General features: G+C 41.7%; 1 protein-coding gene across 1 annotated transcript in view; it reads left to right on the forward strand.

Annotated features, from left to right (window-relative positions):
• The window catches only part of NDEL1 (nudE neurodevelopment protein 1 like 1), a gene marked incomplete at its 5' end in the record, with an annotated part of 25,587 nt that extends 2,618 nt beyond the window's left edge, over positions 1-22,969 (forward strand). The window contains 5 exons of the mRNA XM_015562534.1: positions 1,393-1,529; positions 5,245-5,418; positions 9,820-9,911; positions 14,200-14,351; positions 21,729-22,969. Of these exons, the coding sequence (XP_015418020.1) occupies positions 1,393-1,529; positions 5,245-5,418; positions 9,820-9,911; positions 14,200-14,351; positions 21,729-21,822 (649 nt within the window). The remainder of the gene's footprint in view (positions 1-1,392; positions 1,530-5,244; positions 5,419-9,819; positions 9,912-14,199; positions 14,352-21,728) is intronic.
• Between the last annotated feature and the right edge of the window lie 951 nt (positions 22,970-23,920).

The following is a 23,920-nucleotide window of genomic DNA, read 5'->3' on the forward strand; positions in this document are numbered from 1 at the left end:
TGTTAAAATCAATCTGATATTGTTTTACCTTTTATTTGGTGTGTGGAAGGTGTGCGGAAGAGGGGGTAGTCTTATACGGCGAGTATATAACAAACTCTGTATTTTGAGTGGAAATGTTAGGGGGTCGTCTTATACGCCCAGTCGTCTTATACGCCGGCAAATACGGTAGTTGTTTCTTAACCATTCAAAATTTAATTCCTCTTATTTTATTCTTATTACTTTATTATCAGGTATTTCTTTCCTTAATAGTTGAGTGACATAAATGCCTGATATGATGCTGGAGTTGAGGATACAAAGATAAACTAGCTACTGCCCTTGGGTATAACAGGTGTGGAGGTTTGATATGATAAATTCTCTAGAGTGGCATCGTCCCCCAGTTCAAAAGAGTGTACAAGTCGTTCCAGGGCATAGAGCAGGAAGCAGCTGAAGTTACCCTGGGGGAGTTGGGGAAGCAGAACGTACAAGGAGAAATAGAAGTTAACCAGGTGAAGAGGGAGATGCAGAGTCAGAGAGGCAGGAAAGTGTGTGAGGTATTAATATTTCACTTTGAAATATATAGAGACATGGCTGAACAACATGAGGCTGGAAGGTGGTTGAGGCCAGGTTGTGAAGAACCTTGTGTGCAATATTTGATGTCATTCTATAGGCAATGGGGGCCTCTTTAATAATTTTTTAAACAAAGGAGTACTATTTTAGACCATGATTTCAGCAGATAGTACTGAGGAATTGGAATAGAGAGAAGGAGATGTAAAGACCTCTCATCACTACCATTTAGGAGTAATCCAGGTATTGGATGGAGTATTGAACGGGGGCAGAAGATTGAAGGAGAGCAAATGGAACTGAAAGATATTTGGACAGTTGACAGGATATGATAAAATTGGACATTGCGTTATGAGTTCTGATGAGGGTAGGGAATTTTATATCTAGCAGGTAAGCACATAGCAGGTAGTGGACACATAGTAGATACATGTTAATGTTTGTTGAATAAAGGAGTAAGATGAGAAATACAGGAAGAAGAAAAGGATTGGTAGGAAGAATGTAAATGGAGTGGGACCTGGGACTTTGTGTTTTAAACACATTTTTAGTTAATTCTTTTGTATTCTAAAACTACTGCAAAGTTTTCCTGAACTTGATTGTATTGTGTTTAAAAATCCAGTGGGGAGAACTTTAAGGAAGTTAGATGGGAATTTAAGAGAAAAGAATATATTTAATGTCCTTAAATGATAGCAGAAACTCTAAATGCCACCAGAGATCAGGAGTGAGATCATTGTCTTTCAACTGGGCCAGGCTTTCTAGGTCAGGAAATGATATGAGATAAACTGACAGTTTCCTTTTGTATTACCTATTTGCACATTATTTATTTAATTCATGGGTTCTATTTTTTTTTTTTAGGGCAACGATAGTTTCACTGGAAGACTTTGAACAAAGGCTAAATCAGGCCATTGAACGGAATGCATTTTTAGAAAGTGAACTTGATGAAAAGGAATCTTTATTGGTCTCTGTTCAGAGGTTAAAGGATGAAGCAAGAGGTAAAATTTATAACTTAAATGAAATTCTGTTGTCCCTAAGCCAGAGTTCTAAGCTAGCTTCAGGATCAACTTCTTAAAGCTATAGATTTAGATACTTTATCAGACACTATGCTAAGAACTTTTCATCTTAACTTACTTAATACCTACATCATCAACTCTAGGAGGCAGGTAGGTATCATCATCCCTATATTATAGGTCATAAAATTGAGGCACAGAGAGTTTGCATTTGTCCAGAGTCTTATAACTTGTCAGTTGGAATTCAAACCATGGTCTGTTTTCCAAAGCCTTAATCGTAGCGCTGTGCATATACTGCTTGCTTAGTTTGGGTTTTTCCTTCTACCTAAATAATTTTGTTATGCATATAATAACATGTGTATATTGCTGTTTATATATTGCATGTCTAATGAATATATATATATACTTTAAAATTCTCCTTCCCTCCCCCTCTTTTTAAAATGCTTTGTAATATGTAAAATATTACAAAGAAGAAAATAAAAATCAATGCCAATCCATTTATCTTGAGAGAACCTACTAGCAGTTCGGTGTGTTTCTTTCTAGTCTTTTCCATGAGTGTATATGTATATGTATATGTATATGTATACGCATACACACACACACACACACACACACATATATATATATATAATAAGAACCACACAATATATACATATGTATTTTTTTCTGTCCTCCCCTTTTTTCACTCCTTAATATAGTGAATATAATTCATGCCATTAAAACATCTTTTAAAACAGGTTTTGATAATGTATAATGTTTATTATATATATTTTATTTGATGGATTCTTCATTATTGGTGATTAATTTCTTGCTATAAATAGTGCTGTGAATAGGATTTTTGTTCTTAATATTTAGGAATATCTTTGATAATTTCTTTGGAATAGATTCTTTTTTAAAAAAATATATAATTTATTGATTTTTTACAGAGAGGAAGGGAGAGGGATAGAGAGTTAGAAACATCGATGAGAGAGAAACATCTATCAGCTGCCTTCTGCACACTCCCTACTGGGGATGTGCCCGCAACCAAGGTACATGCCCTTGACCGGAATCGAACATGGGACCCTTGAGTCCGCAGGCCGACGCTCTATCCACTCAGTCAAACCAGTCAGGCCTGGAATAGATTCTTAAAAGTGGCAAAGGATATAAATGTTTTAATGGTTATAAAAGACACTGCTAAATTACTTTTTTTAAAAAAAATTTTATTGATTTTTTACAGAGAGGAAGGGAGAGAGCTAGAGAGTTAGAAAAATGGATGAGAGAGAAGCATTGATCAGCTGCCTCCTGCAGACTCCCTACTGGGGATGTACCCGCAACCAAGGTACATGCCCTTGACTGGAATTGAACCTGGGACCCTTGAGTCCGCAGGCCGGCTCTCTATCCACTGAGCCAAAGCGGTTATGGCTAAATTACTTTTTAGATAATTGCTATGTTTACACCCCCTATGGCAGTGATTGAGAGTGTTCTCACACTGTTAATTAGCATTGTGAATAGTAAAAACAGATTAAAAATTATTTAAAAATTCATTGCAAAGTTGAAAGCTGATATCTAATTTTTAAACAACCTATAATTCTTTTATTTAAAAAAATTAACATTGTTATTGGTTTCAGAGAGGAAGGGAGAGGGAGAGAGAGATAGAAACATCAATGATGAGAGAGAATCATTGATTGGCTGCCTCCTGCACGCCCCTGATTGGGGATTGAGCCCATAACCAGGGCATGTGCCCTTGACCAGAATCAAACCCAGGACCCTTCAGTCTGTAGGTTGACACTCTATTCACTGAGCCAAACCAGCTAGGCTTTGTAATTCTTTGATTACTACTTATGAAACATTTGATCTAATGTTTAAAACTAGTTTTACATGCTCTTTTTTTTTTAAGAACTTCATCTGAAGAACTTCTCATAATTTATATAATTATAAAATATTAACTCTTATTTATTTGTTTACCAGAGGCCCGATGCACGAAAATCGTGCAAGAGTAGGCCTTCCTTCCCCCAGCTGCCGGCACCGGCTTCCCTCTGGTACCCAGGACCCAGGCTTCCCTTCGGCCCCAGCTTCATCTGGAATGACATCTGGTCTAATTAGCATATTACCCTTTTATTATAGATAATTGTGGTCAGAACACATAAAATTTATATATATATATTTTTAGCTTCACCTGATGACATGTTCATTGATTTTTAGAGAAAGGGACAGAGAGGGAGAGAGAGAGAGAGAAACATTGATGTGCTGCCTCCCGAACTCTCCCTGACAGGAATCCAACCTGGAATGTAGACATGTGCCTTGACTGGGAATCAAACCCTGGACTTTTTGGTGTACAGACAGATACTCCAATCAACTGATCCACAATGGCCAGGGCTAAAATTTACCATCTTAACCATTTTCAAGTATACAGTTTAGTAGTGTTAACTATATTCACATGTTATGCAACAGATGGCTAGGATTTTTTCTATGTTGTACAATTGAGACTATACTCATTGAACAACAACTCCCCATTTCCCTTTTCCCCAGCCCCTGGCGATCACATTTCTCTTTCAGTTGCTAGTTATGAGTGTGACTACTTCAGATACTTCATATAAGTGAAATCACACAGTCTTCCCCTTTTGTGATTGCTTTATTTCACTTTGTATTCACATAGTATTCTAAAGGTTCATCCATGTTGTGGCATGTGATAAAATTTCCTTTTGTTGTAAGGCTGAATAATATTCCCGTGTATGTATACTGCACTTTCTGATCCATTTATCTGTGGCTGGACACTTGGTTGCTTCCACCTCTTGGCTACTGTGAATAATGCTGCATTGAACATGGATGTGCAAGTGTGTCTGTGAGATCTTGGTTTGAATTCGTTTGGATATGTATCCAGAAGTGGGATGACTTTGTATCCTTTTTTAACATAAGCAAGTATTTTGTAGGTCTGTTGCTAACTGGAAAAGAAGATATTAATTTTGAGTTGAAAATTCAACTTTGAATGCAAGAAAAAAATTGCAACTATTTTGACGACTACCTTTCTAAAACAAAATATGTCATAGTGACAATGAACAATACCAGCCCATTTAAAATTATAAAAATGCACTTTATTGATTTTTGCAATGATCCCCCAAACTACATCATCCTATATAATAAAGAGCTAATATGATATGAGACTGAACAGCCGAACGACCTTCTGGACATCCTTCCGAATGAAGCCGGGGCTGCGAGGGCTGAGCCCTTGCATGATTTTCATGCATCAGGCCTCTAGTTTCAAAATAAAAAAGCAAACGATAATTTTGTGTCATATATATGTTTTTTTTAGTCCTCACCTGGGGACATGCTTAGAGAGGAAAGGAGAGAGAAAGAGAAAGAAACATTGATTGGCTGCCTGTTCTATTCCTTTTTTGCATATGGGCATAAATAACAGTTTTCTTAAGTTATAGCAAGAATTGATGTTTCTCTCCTTTCTTCCTTTCTCTCTCTCCCTCCCTCCTTCTCCCTTTCTCATTTCATCTCTCTTTCTCAAAATTTTTTTAAAAATAAGTATTATAAAAGAAAGGTCATTTAGACAGTAGGATTGTCATGTTTATCCCCCTAGAAATAATTGTTAAAAAGGAAATTTATATTGGAGAAATAATAATTTAGGAAGAAAGTCTTTATTTCATTTTAGATGACTTTGCTTTACATATTTGCTTTTTCTAGTGAGTATTACTACCTTTGCTACGTTTTTCAGATTTAAGACAAGAACTAGCAGTTCGGGAAAGACAACAGGAAGTAACCAGAAAGTCGGCTCCCAGTTCTCCAACTCTAGATTGTGAAAAGATGGACTCTGCTGTCCAGGCGTCACTTTCTTTGCCAGCAACTCCTGTTGGCAAAGGAACAGAGAACAGTTTTCCTTCACCAAAAGGTTTGTAATGTCTTTTGTTTCTTGCTATTTTTTCTTTTGTTGTTACTCTTCACCTGAGGATATTTTTTCCATTAATTTTTTAGAGAGAGTGGAAGGGAAGGGGGAGGGAGGGAGGGAGATGAGAGACATCGTTTGGTTGCCTCTCATTGGTTGCCTCCCTCTAGGCTCAACTTGGGGCCAGGGATTGAACCTGCAACTCAGGTACATCTCCTTGACTGGGAATCGAACCTGCAACCCTTAGATGTGAATACGGTGCTCATACCATTGAGCCACATGGGCTAGGTCTGCTTTTTGAAACTATGGTAGATTATTAACTTAGAGGATTTGCTGATGAAGCAGTAGTTGCTAAAGTTTAAGCAAAATTTCAGTTAAAAAATTGGTTAAATCTGTGTGAAGAAGAAGGAATTATTTTCCTAAGCTACTCAGCCATAGGAAACAATGAGAATGCTGGCTAGGTTTAAGACAAAAGCCACTTAATAAATTGAGATTTTGAAAAGTTGGAAAGTTTTTAAAGAAAGTTTATTTTTTTTATTGTAGCAGTAATATATGTTCATGCAGAAGATTTTAAAAACAGAAAAGAAAAAAGAAAAACCATCTGTAATCTTACCGTTTAAAGTTAACTACTCTTAACACTTTCAATTTTTTCTTATTTTGTGTATGCTTATTTGTGTTTGTGCCTACCTCATTACACACATTCTTTGGGGATCATATTTAAGTCTAGTTTTATTTCTTGCTTTTGCCACTTAACATATCGTGGGTAGACTAGAAGCCTTTATGCTAACATTTGAGAATTGTACATGGGATATATAGAGACTCACGTTACCAGACTCGAGTACCATTGGCTTGGATAGGCACGTCCAGTCTATTACATGCCTCTGTAGCTGCATGCTGAATGTCATAAGTGACATTCAGAGGAACTGTTGAGTGCATAGAGAATATTCCTTTTGCCATCAGCCAATGTGTCTTTTAATCCTGATAAGTAGAAAAGCCATTTAGTAGCCACTAGAATAGAACCCTGATGCTCTCAGTTCAGATTTAGTTTTTTGCAGCTTGCAGATCATATTTCAGCTACTCCTACTCCCCTATGGAAGGATCTTCCTACCCCTTTTTTAATTACAGGATTATATCTTTCATAGTGATATAAGATTTTCTATCTGGGCAATTAGTGTAGTAAGCTCTCTATATCTGTGCTGTCCAATACAGTAGCCACTAGCCACATGTGACTAAATTTAAGTTTTTACTAATTTAATATGAATTAAAATTTAAAAATCAGTTTTTGGTTGCATAAATCACATTCCAAGTGCTCAGTACCCTTGAATAGATAATTCACCTGTTCTTGAGTTGAAATTAGATAAGGTATGTGAAAATGCTGAATAGTCAAAAGGTGTTACTAATTGTACTAGTACGTGTTGAGTGTCTTGCTGAGGGCATAGACCCAGTAGTATATAGGTTGTAGAAGTCCTCAAAAGCTTTCACTGTTCATTTTTCAGAATGGTGCTTGTGTATTTGAGGCCCTCAGAATTACTGACATTTGAAAATTAACAAAGGTTTGCTTTTACTCATTAGAATTATGCAGATGAATTCTGAAAACTTTTTATTTGAGTACTAATCAGAATAATCAGGAGCTGAAATCAAGGTAACACCCAGAGGGAGGTGTACATTAGTTTACAGCTCATTAGATTTTTCTTGTGAGAACTTGGGAGAGGAGAGTGACAGTAGGACATAGAGCTTACTTTGGCACAGAATTAAGATAGGTCAACCCAAAGGCTGTAATCTTGTCCAAATAGACACACTTTTAGACTGGAACTGACAGTGTAAACTCACCTAAAAGCTGCTGTATACTGGATCATGGCAGTTTTGTGACAAGGAGATCAGCACAGACATACTAGTAGAAGCAGGAGGTTAGATAAATCAGTGCAAGGTTGAATGAAGAACATCTCTGTGAAATGGTCTTTTAAAAAATATTTTTATTGATTTCAGAAGACAAAGATAGAGACATCAATGCCTTGGGAAAGAGAGATAGAAACATCAGTTATGAGAGAGAACCATTGATCGGTTGCCTCCTGCACGCCCCTACTGGGGATTGAGCCCACAGCCCGGGCTTGTGCCCTTGGCCGGATTCAAACCCAGGACTCTTCAGTCTGCAGGCCGATGCTCCATTCACCGAGCCAGGCCAGCTCGGGCTGAAATGGTCTGTTTTTCGTTGCACTGCATTGGTACAGTGCCCGTTTCCAAAGGGCACTTGATACAGTTTATCGTTAAAGCACAGATATGACACCTACAGCACAAAACCGGAGGAGAACAGGCAAAGCTGAGATTCAGAAATCCCTGCCAAGGAAAGTCTAGTAGTTGGTTTATACCAATTGAGCACCTATTATGTGCCACACAGTCTAGATTCTGGGAGTGTAGTGGTGAATAAGACAAGCCCCTACTCTCAGTGAGGTTACATTCTGAAGGACAGAACGGTAAACAGCAGCAGCTGCAAAAGCATTTTACAGGCTGATCAGCACTCTAGAAAACAAAAAATAACAGTTAACATTTATTAAATACTGTGCTAGGCATTTTAAAAGCATGTTAACTAGTTTAAACTTCACAACAACTTTATGAGGTAAGTTAATTATTAGCTTCTTTTGCATATGGGTAACTTACTCAAGGTCACACAGGTATCAAATGACGAGATGGATTTGTATCTAGCAGTTCCACTCAAGAGCTCTTAACCATTATGCTATTTATGTCAAAAATAAATTGGAGCCCTAACCGGTTTGGCTCAGTGGACAGAGCGTTGGCCTGTGGACTGAAGGGTCCCAGGTTCGTTTCCAGTCAAGGGCATGTACCTTGGTTGCGGGCACATCCCCAGTAGGGGGATGTGCAGGAGGCAGCTGATGGATGTTTCTCTCTCATTGATGTTTCTGTCTATCCCTCTCCCTTCCTCTTTCTCTGAAAAAATCAATAAAAATATTTTTTTAAAAGAAGAAGAAAAGGAAGACACTCCCCCAGAGGCCGTGTGTGGGTAAGCATTTTCTCCTGGGGACACCTCGGACCCCACTCGTGGCCCGCCCCTGGCGGGGCTCCGGACACCGCCTGCATGCAGCGCCTGGGGATGCTGTCCAGATGATTCTCTCTCATCATTGATGTTTTTATCACTCTCTTCCTCTCCCTTCTTCTCTGAAATCAATAAAAATATATTTTTTAAAAAAAGAATAGCCAAGAAAAGTTTGAAATAGTTTACTAACAAGAAGAGGCTTTGCCCTTCAAGATACCAAAATTTATTTTAATACTATAATAACCGAAGTAGCATCTTTCTGGCAGAGTGGACTAATCATTTAATGGAGCTTGAAATATATAGGGAATTCAGTATATGGTTTTAGTACTATTTCAAGTGCTAAAACTATTTTAGTACTTTTTCACTAATTGGCTATTCATTTGGAGGGGAAATGTGTAAATATTTGATAAGTGATTTAAGGCCAAAAAAATTTTTAGGAAAGCAATTAGGAGAAAATATGGGGAACATTTTTTATAATATTGCGGTGAGGGAGCCAAAGGCTCCCTCCCCAAAACACAAAGCTTAAAAGATAAATGTCAGCCCTGGCCAGTTGGCTCAGTGGGTAGGGGGTTGGACTGAAGACTGAAGGGTCCCAGGTTCGATACTGGTCAGGGGCATGTGCCTGAGTTGCGGGCTCGATCCCCAGTGTGGGGCGTGCAGGAGGCAGCTGATCGATGATTCTCTCTCATCATTGATGTTTCTATCTCTCTCTCCTTCTCCCTTCCTCTCTGAAATTAATAAAAATATATTTAAAAAATAGATAAATGTCACTCTGAGAAATACAGCATAAAAGAGAAAGGGTGAATATAATTATTGTTCCCTTGCAAATTGGTTAAAGGAAAGACAACCTGGTAGGAAAAAAATGCAAAGGATAGGCAGATAATTTCCGGAAGAGATTCAAATGATTAGTTATTAAGGAAATAAAAATTAAAACAAAATGACTATCAAATTGGCATAAAAAGATGTCTAATATTATTGACGACACCGCCGTACACATTGCTGATATTGACATAATTTTCTTGGTGAGCATTTTGGCAGTCATTACCTGTTAAGGTGAAAGAAATGGGCATAGCATATCCTCTGACCCAGCAGTTCTATTTTTAGGAATCTCTTCTTCAGAAATACTCATCTGGATGTTTTAAGGCTATGTGTCCTTTTAGCATTATTTGTAGTGATGTAAAATCGGATGTAATCTAAATACTCATCAGTTGTAGAACTGTTAAACATGTTTATGGAATCTCCACTTTATCTGTAGTTTGGAATATATATTGATTTTTTTTCATTGAATGTATACTATTTTGCAATAACAACAAAACCCAAATTGCATGTATAATCACTTGTGTTTTATTTTTCTGTAGCTATACCAAACGGTTTTGGCACCAGTCCACTGACTCCTTCAGCTAGGATATCAGCACTAAACATTGTGGGGGATCTCTTACGGAAAGTAGGGGTAAGCATTCAATTATTTATCACTAGGTGTTTCAATTGCAAAGGTATTGAATTATTTCTGAATTTGAAGTCAGGGAAGAAAAAAGGATACCTCCCTGTGGTAATTAAACTGAGAAGCAGAAGCATCCGGTGATCAGCTGAGGCTGGCCCAGATACTCACCTCCAGGGCTTGGGCTTGCTGGTGTCTCTACAGGAGGCCCAGCGTGCTGACCTCCTAAGTTTTCACTGAGAACTCTGCATGTTCCCCATGCCTGTTTCTAAAGGACAATGAGTCCTCCATTTTTTCCTAAAATACTTCCTGCTGTATGTCCTTTTTTTTTTTAAATTAAGCTTTTTAAAAATTGATTTTTAAAGAGGTAGGAAGGGGAAACATCAGTGTGAGAGCGAAACATTGATCGGCTGCCTTCTGCATGCCCCACACTGGGGCATGTGCCCTGATTGGGACTTGAACTGTGACCTCCTGGTTCATAGGTTGATGCTCAACCACTGAGCCATATAGGCCAGGCACTTATTCAGTTATTTTACTCTGTATAATACTCTTGGACCTTATCAAGAGAGTAGTACTCTGGTGTGTGTTTTTTTAGCACTCTCTTCTTTAACTTAGTTCCTATTCATATGTGATCCCACAGATGGTTTCCTCTGTTACTGTTGAGCATGGTGTTTTTGGCCATGGAGGAGACCTGCAGTCTGGATCAATCAAGAAATGTGACTTCTTTCCTTCATTCAGATCACTGGAAACAATATGATTGTGTGGATTTAAGCTTTTCGTATTTCCCTCAGTGACTTGAACCTCTCTTTTCAGTAATCTACCCCTGAAACTTCCCACTATCCACCATGCCTTTACTTATTTTTTGTGTGTAAGACACTTTCTGAAAAAAGTAGAAGTTGCATTATACTTTCTTTGAAGAAGAAATGGGAGGCCAAGATACAGGGTCCTATGTTTACCTTTTCTAGCTTATGGAATTATTTTAACCATCAGATTCACTCTAAACTGCAATTTAAAGTTGCTATAAATAATAATGTGCTTAAGTCATTCATATAGTACATAGTTTTTCCTTACTTTTAAGATAACCATTTTTATCCAGTTTGTTGTAAGAGTTACGGTATTTACCTCTGTAACTTGATAAAATAATGTTTTATTTTTCTGCATATTGACTAACCAATTTTAAGCAAAAAGATGATGACTTTAACTCATATTCTTGCAATTTTTATTTTTTGTTGTTAGTGTTTTTTGTAATTTTAAATATAAAACCTCTATTTCTGAATTTATTAGATTATATTGCAACTCCTTATTGTGTGTGTGTGTGTGTGTGTGTCTGTGTGTCTGTGTCTCTGTACCTTCTTTTACTCTCCATTGGTTAGTTCTGAAGATTGAAAATTAGTCAATAGTATCTATAGTATCGTGCCCATGTGTGCTACTGTATAATCATAGAGGACAGCTGGCTCTTGGGTAATTTTATTCGTATTGTTCAACAGATGGTTCAAGCATTTTGTTCTTTATCACTTACTCAGAATCATATCAGATTTTTTTGTATTGTGTGAGAGCTGACCTGTATGCCTTTTTCTTTTTTCCTAGTCTTCCAAATTACCCTTTATTTTTGTAGATAGAAAAAAATGCACTCTTTGCACTAACTCATACCTTCCAGCTTCTTACCCTCACTCTTTGCTGAAAGCTCTAATACACTTATAGGGCTGCTGCCCCACCGTCGTCCTTGAATTTCTCTTCATTATATGCTATTGGATCAGCACTGTCTATTTCTGGACCCCAAGTTGTCATCTTTCTTTGTTCTTGTTTATTTTGTTTTAGTACCATAAATAAATTATTCAGAAATGGTGCATTAAAGTTGAACTTGGAGACCTTGCATGGTTTACCTGTTTACCTGTCTCCAAAGATGTCATAAAACTTTGATCTGCTTATCCGCCTGGCGTGCTTCTATGAATATTCCTTTGTCCACTGACTAGAACTATTTGGAAGCCGCATCCCCACGCTTGCATCCTCTTCCACTGAGAAATCAAGGCCATCTGACTTGAAGTTTTGTTTTCTCCTCTTCTTTTATTATTCTGTTACCTCTGTTTGTAGCTCTTCTTCCTTTTGATTTCAGTGGTAAAAGTATCATATTCGTGCTCCTGGCTAATTTTGTCCCTCTATGCTTTGGGACCCATTCCTTCTAGCCTTGTCATCTTTATGTCTCCTGTATCTTCAGCTTTTTACTCTATATATGTTAATATGTATGTGTAATATTAGATACTATATACATACTTTTTTTAATCTTAGAAAGCAAAAATAAAAGCAACTATTCTTTCTTTTACCCTGTCTCTCTCTTTAGCCATTATTCTAATTCTTCCTTTCACAGCCAAGCTTTTTGAAAGCATGTCTCCATTTATTGTTAGCATTTTTTATTGGTTTTGTTTTTTGTTAATCCTCACCTGAGGATATTTTTTTCCATTGATTTTTAGAGAGAGTGGAAGGGAGGGGGAGACACACAGAGAGAAACAGTACGAGAGAGACACATTGATTGGTTGCTTCCGGCACGCTGACTCTGGGTTGGGATTGAGCTTGCAACCGAGGTATGTGCCCTTGACTGGAATCGAACCTGCGGCCCTTTAGTCCGAGGGCCAGTGCTCTAATCATGAGCAAAACTGGCTGGGGCTATTGTTAGCGTTTTCGACTGTATATTAGTACACACTTCCCCAGACGTCCTTGCTTCGTCTCTGTCCCTGCTCACTCCACTATAATTGCTCCTTGACGATCTCAGTGCTGTCAGCTAGAATGGATGCTGTTTTGTCCTGATTTTACTTGAAACATTCAAAACCACTTTTTTTTTTTTGGAATGCCTTCTTTCCTCTGCTCCTCTGATGCAGTGTCATGTCTGCTTCCTGTCTTCCTGCCCATTCCTCTTTGTCATTTGTTAGGTCTTAATCTGCCCACCCTTTCATTGTTGATTTTATTCAGAGCTCTGTCCTTAATTTCCTCATCTTATTCACAACTATGATTTTGTCTACTTCTTGGTATATATATATCTTCTAAATCTTGGTATCTAAACCACTTTATTCACTCGAGTGCCAGACCCCAGTACTTGCACTTGGATGTCTCCCTGACATCTCAGATACAACTTGTGCCAGCTGTATGACAGGTGCTTAGCACATACCAGTATTTGAAGGAATGAATGAGTGTCTTGAACATAGGAGCTTAGTGGCTCTCAGTTTTTACTGTGTATGTGTACATTTAACAAGTTGCTGAAATAATGCTTATGTAAAGCTTATCCTACAAGGTTACTACCTCCCTTCTGTTTGTTCTTATATTATAGGTCATTGTACTTTTGTTATAGGAAAGGAGGATAGAAGACGTTTGTTTTCATTTCTGTTTCTTAACAGCTTGTATTGAAATTATGGGGGGAGGATTTTTAAAGTGCATATGTTATCTGTGGATTTAATTTACTTAGGCATTCCTAATTCCTTAGTATCATGGATAATAGGAATGGACTTTTTTGCCCTCCTCCTTTTTCTTTTTTTTGTCAGAGAGAGGGGTTTGAGTTGGTCAGAGTGTCTGTGGGGAAAGGGGAGTTGGTGATATCTGTGTGTGATGGAAATAGATGAGGAAGTCCTGTTCTCTTCATGTCGTCTGTTTGTAGAGCCTGGCAAGTGCCAGGTGCCAAGAAAGGCACCCGATTTAGAGGTAAATGCTCTAAAGGTCTGGTGTCATTTTCCGGTGAATTATTTAATTATAGAAAAAGGGTATCAGACATTTACACTGTGTTCTAAGAAGTAGGAATAGTCTTTAACATCATGTGAAGTGTTGTAAATGCTTTTATCCATTTTAATGCATTAGAAATAACTAAACTGAAATGCTATAGAAATAATTGGCTGCTTTAAAAAATTCTCATGATATTTTTGCATTCTTTATGCATTTGCTCCCAAAACAGCCCTCCTCCATATTCATCCACCTCTAACTAGCCAACTAACAAAACTCAGAAGGACATAATGGATGGGGTCAAGAGACCTGGGGTCTGTCTTGGTTTGCTTGTGCCACATTTTTCTTATGTGAGTGAGGATATTTGTATCCCTTGGAACAGTGAGAGGAATAAGTAAAATGTTCTGAGCTCATTAGAAAGGGAGTCAGCATGACATTTCCTTTGTCTGCCAGAAAGGTGATTGATTCTGGCTTAAGTAGCCACCAGTATCCACGGAGAGAGTAAAGTTTGAGTCTCAAAATAGAAATGGTTTGAAATGCAGATTTTTATGTGCAGCTACTGTTTTGACAACCAAATCATTCCTTCTTTCTTTTGTAGGCTTTAGAATCCAAATTAGCAGCTTGCAGGAATTTTGCAAAGGACCAAGCATCACGAAAATCCTATATTTCAGGGAATGTTAACTGCGGGGTGATGAATAGCAACGGCACAAAGTTCTCTAGATCAGGGCACACGTCTTTCTTCGACAAAGGGTAAGTTTTGGAAGTTTTAAATAATTTCAGGTATTAAAGTTACACGTTATTAAGTGAACTTACTGGAGCTTTGAAAAGATAAACTCAGTTTGATAAATCTACCTGAAGCCTGTTACCATTCAGCTCTCACAGGACATGAAATCTGTTGCTGTCTTCTGTCCCCACGGAGTCTGTTGCCCTGGGAACCCTGACGCTGAGCATCTGTCCTGGAAGCAGACTCTTGGAAGGCAGCAGTGCTAGGCCCTGCCCGTGATATAGTCCTTGTTCTCAAGGCACTTACAGGCTCATAGACTTTTCTGGCACGTATAGAATGGGGCAAAAGTAGGTTTACAGTTGTTTGTATGGACAATAATAATAATATAAGAACAAATGGTTTTGCATATTCACAACTGTAAACCTACTTTTGCACACCCCCCACCCCAGTGTTTGTTAAGGGTAGAAGAGAACACTAGTTATATATTCATGCAAACTCTGTAACGAACGTTCTGCCTGAAGATTTTAGAAAAATATAAAACCACTGGATCATATATAGTTTAGGAGATACAAATTTTGTATGATGGGAATTGAGAAATTAAAAAAATTGTGTTAGGATTGAAGCCATGATACATCCTTTTTTTTAGTTTCAGAGAGGAAGGGAGAGGGAAGGAGAGATATAAACATCAATGGTGAGAGAGAATCATTGATTGGCTGCCTCCTGCACGCCTCCCACTGCGGATCAAGCCTGCAACTGGGCATGTGCCCTTGATTGGAATCAAACCCAGGACCCTTTAATACGCAGGCAATGCTCTATCCGCTGAGCCAAACCAGCTAGGGTGTGATATATCTTAAATGCAAAAAAATTTCAATTGGTACAGAAGTACATAAAATAAAAAGTAAATGTTTTTTGTTTTCACACTATTTTTACATTCTTACAGTTATTTCTAGTCATGTACAATCATATGTATCTTCTATAAGCTTTTAAGATTTATGAGATTATACTTCAGATATTCTTTAACATGCCCATATGATTTATATTGCCAGTATCTTTTCATGTCAGTACATACTACTCTACCTCAATTTAAAAAACAAAAACATTGCATGGTTATACTCTTTTATGGGTGTGCCTTAATTTAGGGAAATAGTTGAATAGTTAAGACCTGTGGTCTGGGGATGCTGACCGCGTTACCCAAGGTAGCTGTTATTAGAACGACTGAGGCAGTGCCATCCCTTGGCACTGTGTCTGCTTTGAGTCGTAGAGGCTGCTCATTCTTGTCCTGTGAAAGCAACACAGATACAACTCTAGAAATTTTCCCAATTTCTTAAAGGAGCTTGTATGTTCTGCTTTCCTATGTAACTGTGGCATTTTTCCAGAGGGCCTGAGAGATTCTACCTTCATGTATACATATTTCTTTAAGGAGAACATTCTAAAATACCAATATATAAATCAGAACTTTATTTTAACCATTGGGATTCCTCAGGGGGAGTAAGTGTAAAATTAATTTTCCTCAGGTTTAGGAGTTTCAGGCAACCTTGAGGAATGCTCATTTTTATACAATAATGATAAGTGGAATAAATAAGTATTTGACATTAAATTGCCATTTGCCCCAAACAATACAGGGATAGTTTAGGGGTGCCTAATTATTTTTTTTCTGTAACCTGTAATTACCTCCGGTAGAGTAGCTATTAGCCTCTACCTGGAATCATGTTTCTTTCCTTGGGCACCTTATGACGTGAGAATAGGCATGGACCAGAAACAGGTTGGTTGGACAAATAGCTTTGCATGTAGCATGTCCTTAGAACAGTCATGACGCAGGAGGAATAACAGTCAGTTCAGGCTCACTGCTCCGGTCTTCGTTAGAGACTGGCTTCCATTTGACCCCTGATACAGAGCACAGTGATTGCCCAGAGGTGAACCCATTCTCAGGTAGATGCAGAGGCTTCAGGTGGCCTGGAACCTGGTGTGGGCCTTGGGCACCGTGTGGAGCCCCTCCGCCGCCCTCTGAGAAGCATCCTGGATGCAGTGCAGGCTTTATTCCTGCACTGCACCTGGAAGTGTACCGCTCGATAGAAAGTTGAAGATGATATTTAGTTTTGGTTTAAATAGGACACATTTTTAACTATTATTTCTATTAAGAATTCGGTATGCTTTTGTGGGTTGGTCTTTCCTCACGTGTTTAGTTTATATGACAAATAGGTTGCTTATACACACTCAAATATTAACCTATTGCTTGAGTTGCATTTGTCTAGTTGCCATATTCCTATAGCTCTCTTTTGTGGGGTTTTGTTGTGTTCTTACTTCCTTGCTGCTTTACTTTGATTCTGGCTTCCTCCTGACCCACCTGGCTTTTTACCTCTGGCCTTTCTTCCTGCAGACCTATCCCATGTAACAAAGAGGTAATATGCAAATTAACCCTCATGCCCTCACAAGATGGCTGCCTACGACCAGGCCGGCAGGGGGATTAGTGAGGGACGACCAAATGACTGAACAGCAGGCTGCATGGGGTGACCAGGCCGGCAGGGGGGGTGGCAGTTGGGGGTGACTAGGCCAGTAGGGAGGGCAGTTGGGGCGACTAGGCTGGCAGGGGGGGCAGTTAGGGGTGACCAGGCCGGCAGCGCAGTGGCAGTAAGGGGTGACCAGGTTGGGGGGGGGCGGGGAGGGAAGTTAGGAGCGACCAGGCCGGCAGCGGGGGGCAGTCAGGGCAACCAGGCCGGCAGGGGGGTAAGTTAGGGGTGATCAGGTTGGCATGCAGAGGCAGTGAGGGGTGATCAGGCCGGCCGTGGGGTGGGGGGCGCAGTTAGGGGCGACCCGGCAGGCAGGTGAGCGATTAGGAACCAGTGGTCCAGGATTGTGAGAGGGATGTTCGACTGCCAGTTTAAACTGGCAGTCGGACATCCCCCAAGGGGTCCTGGATTGGAGAGGGTGCAGGCTGGGCTGAGGGGACCCCCTTCCCCCCGTGCACAAGTTTTCTGCACCGGGCCTCTAGTTGGCTCGATTAAAAACCAGGATGGTATTTACCAGCTGCGAGAGGAATTGGGGAAGTATCCTAACTCTCTGCTCCATGATTAAATGTCAGGTTAAAAGAAGAAATGCCAGTTCTTACAGACTGCAGCTTGCAGTTTCAGTGTGAGAAAAGCTCTTCATTTTGAAGTCTGGGCTCTAGAATGTGCCTGCTCTACCTCTCGCTCCTGGGCAGTGTCTGGAGCACTGGCACTAGCTTTACCGGCCTCCTAGGGTCCTGGAGGAGCATTGTTTGGGAGGTTAATCAAAGCCAGTTTGTGTGTGAGTGTGCATGTGTGTCAGGCGCAGTGAGGCCTTGCTACATAAAACAGTGTACCGTATTATTACATTTACTTTATAGGACTTGAAAATAGTCTGTAAGTTCTGGTTATTTGAGGGCCTCTTGGAATCAGGATTTTTATCTAGTCTGTGATCACCTCCGAAAGTTCCTAAAATATGGCTCCCTGGACCTGCTTCCCAGGTGTTGCTCTGCTTCTTCCAACCACTAGGAGCCCTTAATGTCACTCATCTGAAAAGATACAAATTCTGTGTAGGTTGGTCATGTACATTATCTCAGAAATATTCTTTTTTTCTTCATAGCATTTATTTAGTTTTCTATGTATCACCCTAATTTTGTAAGCCAGTCAGATTTCTTTTGGGCTATGTGTAGGTAGGTGGGCATACGCTAATTTTAGGACACGGTATGAAAATAGTATTTGCATTACTGTTTAATGTTTTTTCCTTTTTTTTATTAGGCAAGAAAAAGTCATATTTCCCACGTTGTTCATGGGTAACTGAATTTGTTTGCTGTGCTATTTTTTATTCTTTTTCAATCATGATGTGTGGTGGGAGACCCATTAACAAACTGTTTTCACTAACTGCATGGGGCTGACTCTGCTTTAACCCACTTACAGCCCATAAGTGAGCCTTCAAATTCCTGTTTGACTCAACTGTATACCATTATTGGTTCAGCTGTGCAAAACCAAACTGATGAGTTGTATGGGGCTGGGCAGTTGTGAATAGCAGGCAGGTGTGGTCAGGTGCTCAGAGATGATGCAGGACTCGAGTGGGGGCCACGGGTACCTGGCAGGTCCTGGGACCATATTTGAAGGTCTTTGTGGGACTGGGTTCTTCCTGTTACCAGTGTGTCTTGTTTTTTCAAAGCAGGCAGTAATGATTATGGAGCCTTGCTGGGGGGACTCTCCCCTCTGCGCTCACTCTTGTTTCTCAGAGCACATTGGAATGATAGATGGAGACGTGTATAAGATCTGCCTTCTCAGTTTTCAGGAAGGCACATTTCAGTTTGTAGGGCCTGGGGCAAGGTCGCGAGCTGGCTGAGCTGCGCGACTCCCATGGATGATCTAACTAGGAAGACGGGTCTGGAGTGTGTCTGCTGCTCCTGCATGAGCGCTGGCCCACTCAGGCCTTCCTCTACCGCCCTCTCAGGTGTCCTCCACTTGCTGCTTTGATGGATTTAGTGTCCATATGTCATCACTGTTGTGTTCTATTTATTGTCCTCCTGATTAGCTTATAAAGGTGCCCTTTTCACTTCTGTTGCCATTTTACAACTCACCTTAGTTTCTTTTCTCAGCTGGAGTCTCTATTTTTCAGACTCTTTAACTAGATTTTGGTGGTAAGGCCGTGAGATTTCATAGCTTCTGTAACCTGTTCACATAGATAATTCCCAAGATCTGTGTCCCCACCCCTGCCTGCTCTCTTTCCGTTCATTTCTGTGGTGTCTACTGGGACATTTCCTTTCAGCTCTTTTGCTGCTTCCTGAAACCAAATGTGAATATGGAGGTTTCTTTCCCCATTTCACAGCTTTGCAGTTTCCTGAAGATGCCTCACCAGACACAATCCTACCTCTAGGGTCAACTCTCTCCCTCTGGTCTTCTGCGTCCCACTTCTTGGCTCAGGAAAGAAGTGCTCGGTGAGGCCCTTGTTATTCTCTCTCTATTCTGTCCAACTTGCAAATCAGAATTTCCATTCCCATTCATACTGAGAACGACTCACCTAGTTTCTTGTCTTTTTGTATTCTGATCGCACTGCTTATTTTTCCCCCTAGAGCTGACTTGGGTTGGGAGCACCAAAGTGGTTGCTCACTGAGGGCTGTCAGGTCTCCTCTGGCCAGGAGGATGCTGGGAAAGGAGAATGGCCTGGACATCTGGAGGCAAGCTAGGAGCCCTGCTTCCCCATTGATGGGCTCGTAGGTGAACTCAGGTGAACGGCTGGACCTTCTCCTGCTTTGGTGTTCTGAGCATACAACAATGGGGATGGACTTTATGTTCTTTAAAGATCTGTCTAATTTGAAAATGCCAAATCTCAGTCCTAAGCCTGCACGTGGAGCCTCCTTGTGGTCGCTGCTTGTGCACACCCCTGTGGAGCAGGTGCCAGGTTCTTCCTGGCACCCACAGTGCTCCCTCTCTGCTGGTTTTGGGGGTGTCTGTCGTACAGCCTGCAGAATGTGGTGTTCACCTGTGTGAAGCTGAGGTTTGTGAGGCCTGCCTGGTTCTCCTTGGGCTTTGAGGAGAAGCGGGCATTGGTGGCTCTGGGACTAGTCTGACAGGTGACAGCTGGGCTTACTACGTGAGGGCTGCCGTGGCATATAGGATGGGGCCTTGGGAGAGTAGGAGGGATGATTTCACGTTTTCACATACGGCGAGGTTCAAATATCAGGCCTCCCCTCGCCCTAAACAGAACACGGGTGTACAGCAGGGAGAAACGACATGCAGAGCCCTGTGGCTCTGAGTGGGTAGCTTGACTTCAAACTCGAAATGTGGACTCTGAGGTTATTTCTTCAGGGCAGCGCAGGGTCATTTGTTAAGTCTCTTTTGCATGCCTGTTTCTCTGAGATTACACTCACCTCTTCAGTGTATGTAGCACTTACCTTTGTGGGGAATGTGTGTGCATTTTTTGTAAGAATGAGTCTACACTCAACTCCCTAGACCCCTCTGATGAGTGGATGGCGGGGGGCAGTGGTGGGCAAGTGTGGTGAGTGCGGCCTTTTGCAATTCGCTGTATTTCCCAAATTGCTAGTGGGACACTTTCCTAGGAAGTTTTCCAGGATGGAGAGGCTGACGTGGCTCCTTGAGAGGTTCCAGGCCTCGCGCTCACCCCTCACTGCTTCCCGCGGCTGTGCTGCCAGATGGGTGGGCTGAGGTGGGCTCTCTGCATCCCTGGGCTCAGGCGCGCCGCCCTCCTTGTAGACTCCTGTGCTGGGCTGGTTGCTCAGCAACCAGAATGCAGAGCAGCCTCCCCAGCTGGCTTTGCTTGCTTAACGATGTAAAAAGTTACTTTCCCCCTTCATTATGATATTCATGTACATTGTAGGAGATTTGGAAAACAACAAAAAAGTATAAAGTAGTAAATGAAATTTACCCATAACCCAGAGGGAAGAAAAGTAACTTGTTAAATTTCTTTCTATAATATATATGGTTTTATGTACGTGTGTGTGTGTGTGTGTGTGTGTGTGTGTGTGGATGTAGGTATGTGCGAGTACCTCCACACATTCTAGAATTAGCTACACAGGTAGTAATGCCTATCTATATAAGGGGCTATAGTCTAGAACAGTCGTGGGCAAACTACGGCCCGCGGGCCGGATCTGACCCATTTGAAATGAATAATACTAAAAAAAGAAAAGACCGTGCCCTTTTATGTAATAATGTTTACTTTGAATTTATATTAGTTCACACAAACACTCCATCCATGCTTTTGTTCCGGCCCTCCGGTCCAGTTTAAGAACCCATTGTGGCCCTTGAGTCAAAAAGTTTGCCCACCCCTGGTCTAGAATCTAGAATACATATTACTTACACTTTTTCTTTTTTCTTCACATCATTGAACATATACAGTTTGGTAACCTTTTTCTACTCACCATTAATTACATTCTGAATATTTTCCCATGCTGTTAACTGTGGAAATGGATTTTAAAAATATTTTTATTGATTTCAGAGAGGAAGGGACAGAGAGAGAGATAGAAACATCAATGGTAAGAGAGAATCATAGATCAGCTCCCTCCTGCACGCCCCATGCTGGGGATCAAACTTGCAACTCAGGCATGTGCCCTGACTGGGAATCCAACCATGATCACTCAGCCACTGAGTCATGCTGGTCGAGCGTGGGGAAATGGATTGTTAACGGTCGTATACTATTTTATCATTTAGTTGTGGCTGAATGGCCAGTGTGATGAAGCTGCCCATAGTCTCATTACCGTAGGACCACTGAGTTCTCAAGTCTAACTGATGCTCGAGGCAGCCAATCTCCCTGGGCCGTCGGGATTCTGCTATGGGCCTGGAAGAGGGGTAGTTTTAGAGAGAAAATGAATTTGTTGCTGTGTGTCAAGTGGTTTTAAATGACAGTCTCTCTTTTTCTTCCCCTTCTCTCCTCTGCTCTGTCACCCCCAGGGCAGTAAACGGCTTTGACCCGGCTCCTCCTCCTCCTGGTCTGGGCTCCTCGCGCCCCTCGTCGGCACCAGGTATGCTGCCTCTCAGTGTGTGAGTGCCCAGCTTCCCAGCGGGCTCCCGCCCTCCTCCAACAGCCCAGGACACCCACGCCTCACCCTTCGGTGCCTGGGCCCAGCCCGTGGCTCTGTCTGCCTCCCTAGGGCTGGCAGAGAGGGGGCAGGCTGCATGCAGTGGTGGCTGCTGGGCCCTGCCCAGCCCCAGGACTGCGCGATATCAATACTGGCTATTTTCTCTTCTCAGCGTAGTGCTGTTGGTTTCACATGATTGCACTTTTGTGGGTCACAAAGTGATACGTACATGTATTACTTGGTCACTGGATGCAGAAGTACCCATTCATCATACCTGCCTCATAGCCCCACCCTGCTGTACTGATAGGATTTAGTTGTATTTAGGACATTGCAGATCTTTTAGACGTTCTCTCCCAAATCAGGTCAACGTGTGCCCTCCTGAGCTCCCACCCAAGCACCTTTGTGCTCATGATCATGTGTTTGTCCCCAGCTCCACCCCACACAGCCTGGGCCTGTTGCTGGCAGACAGTCAGGAGGTCACTGAATTAGGGAACACTGTCTCATTACCCTAGGACCACTGAGCTCTCCAGTCTCATTCCTGCGCCTTCTGATTTTGCTTCAGCAGTTAGCACTCCACAGCTTGGCCTCCCAGAGCAGGAGCCTGTGGGGCCTGGACGAACAGCTGGGCCTCTGCTGTCTTCTCCTCCGTGTGCCTCAGACGCGGGGTGGAGGTGGTGGCAGCCTCCCGCCAGCTTTCTGGTCCTTGAGTTAAATGACAGCTTCACAGCTTTTGGTTTTGTTCTGCGGCCTCTCCAGTTGTGTTAGGAAGGACTGAGCGGCCTGGTTCCGGGGGCCGGCTGGTGCCAGCTCCTGGGGGCAGACTGACCCCAGTGGTTGTCCCTGTGCACCTTTGGTTACTCATGCTGCATTGACTGTTTACATTTGTTTTGTACATAGGTTTGTAAACATTATTGCCCAAGATATTTGTAAATAACTTGGGCTTTGTAGCTTTTATTTATTCAGAGCTCATACGGCATGTTAATGACTTATGATGGTGTCCTACTCTGGGCAACTGTATAGAATCATCATGTGGTTAAAAAAAAAAAGAAAGAAAGTACTTCCCCTCCAAAAAATCTTTTAATGTGGAAACAATAAATTTCACACAAAAAAGTATCAAGGTTGTGTTATTGGGTTCCCGCCATCCTGTGGGAGAAGAGCTGGAGTTACAAAGCCAGGGTCACATGTCGCTTCTGCTCCGACCTGGGACATGTGGGTGGACAGCAGCGTGGATGGGCAAAGGCAGTTCAGGCAGCCTCCGAAGAAGTCTGATGCACGAGCAGCTGTGCTCAGGCCGGTCCTTGTAGCTGAGTCCCCGGGGGCAGCCTGAGGTGGCCCTGCGCCTCATGCAAACCTGGAGGGAGGACCCGGGCTTTGAGGGAGGCCGCTCGCTAGGTCACAGGATGCCTGCGATGGGCCAGGCGCTGGCCCCTCTCTGTGCTGCCTGTCACGATGTGTGTGGTGTCCGGGGAGTAGAGGTTACTCGGGCCTGGGCTTTCCTTATCCCTCAGGTTGATGTTGGCAAGTGAGAGGAGGTGCCCGATGTTTGCAAGACAGAGGTGACTGGACTTGAGAAACGTCCAGACACAGGAGTCAGTCCGAATGCATCACGTTCTGAACGTTGCTTATAACAGAGCAAAACCAGGGTAGTGTGTAGTTTTAAAACTAAATAAGTGAAAAGTAAGGGAATCAAGTTCCTAAGGGAATACTGAACTTTAAGGAGGATACATTAAAAACTTCCTCTGGCTGCTAAAATGTGGGCAGGAATACTGTTAGTTGTTCCTGGAGGTTTTGCTGTGAGCTGCCTCCCAAGAGTGTTTCCAGGGGGGTGTGCTGTGGAGCAGGGGAACAGAGAACTTCCGGCCTCTTTCTGATGGGCGGCAACTCGCAGCTTCTTTCCCAATCATTGAAGCGATTGGATTAGACCAGAGGCTGAAACGTTTAGCCAGACCTTTGTTAATGCAGGGACCCCAGATCTAACACATAAAGAGCAGAGCTGCTCTGCTGAAAGCAGCGATGAGTTCTGGAGCCCTGAGTCGGCGTCCCTGGCTCCCAGTGATTTCCCCG

Source organism: Myotis davidii, unplaced genomic scaffold, assembly GCF_000327345.1.
Source record: "Myotis davidii unplaced genomic scaffold, ASM32734v1 scaffold37, whole genome shotgun sequence".
In the NCBI taxonomy this organism is placed as follows: domain Eukaryota; kingdom Metazoa; phylum Chordata; class Mammalia; order Chiroptera; family Vespertilionidae; genus Myotis; species Myotis davidii.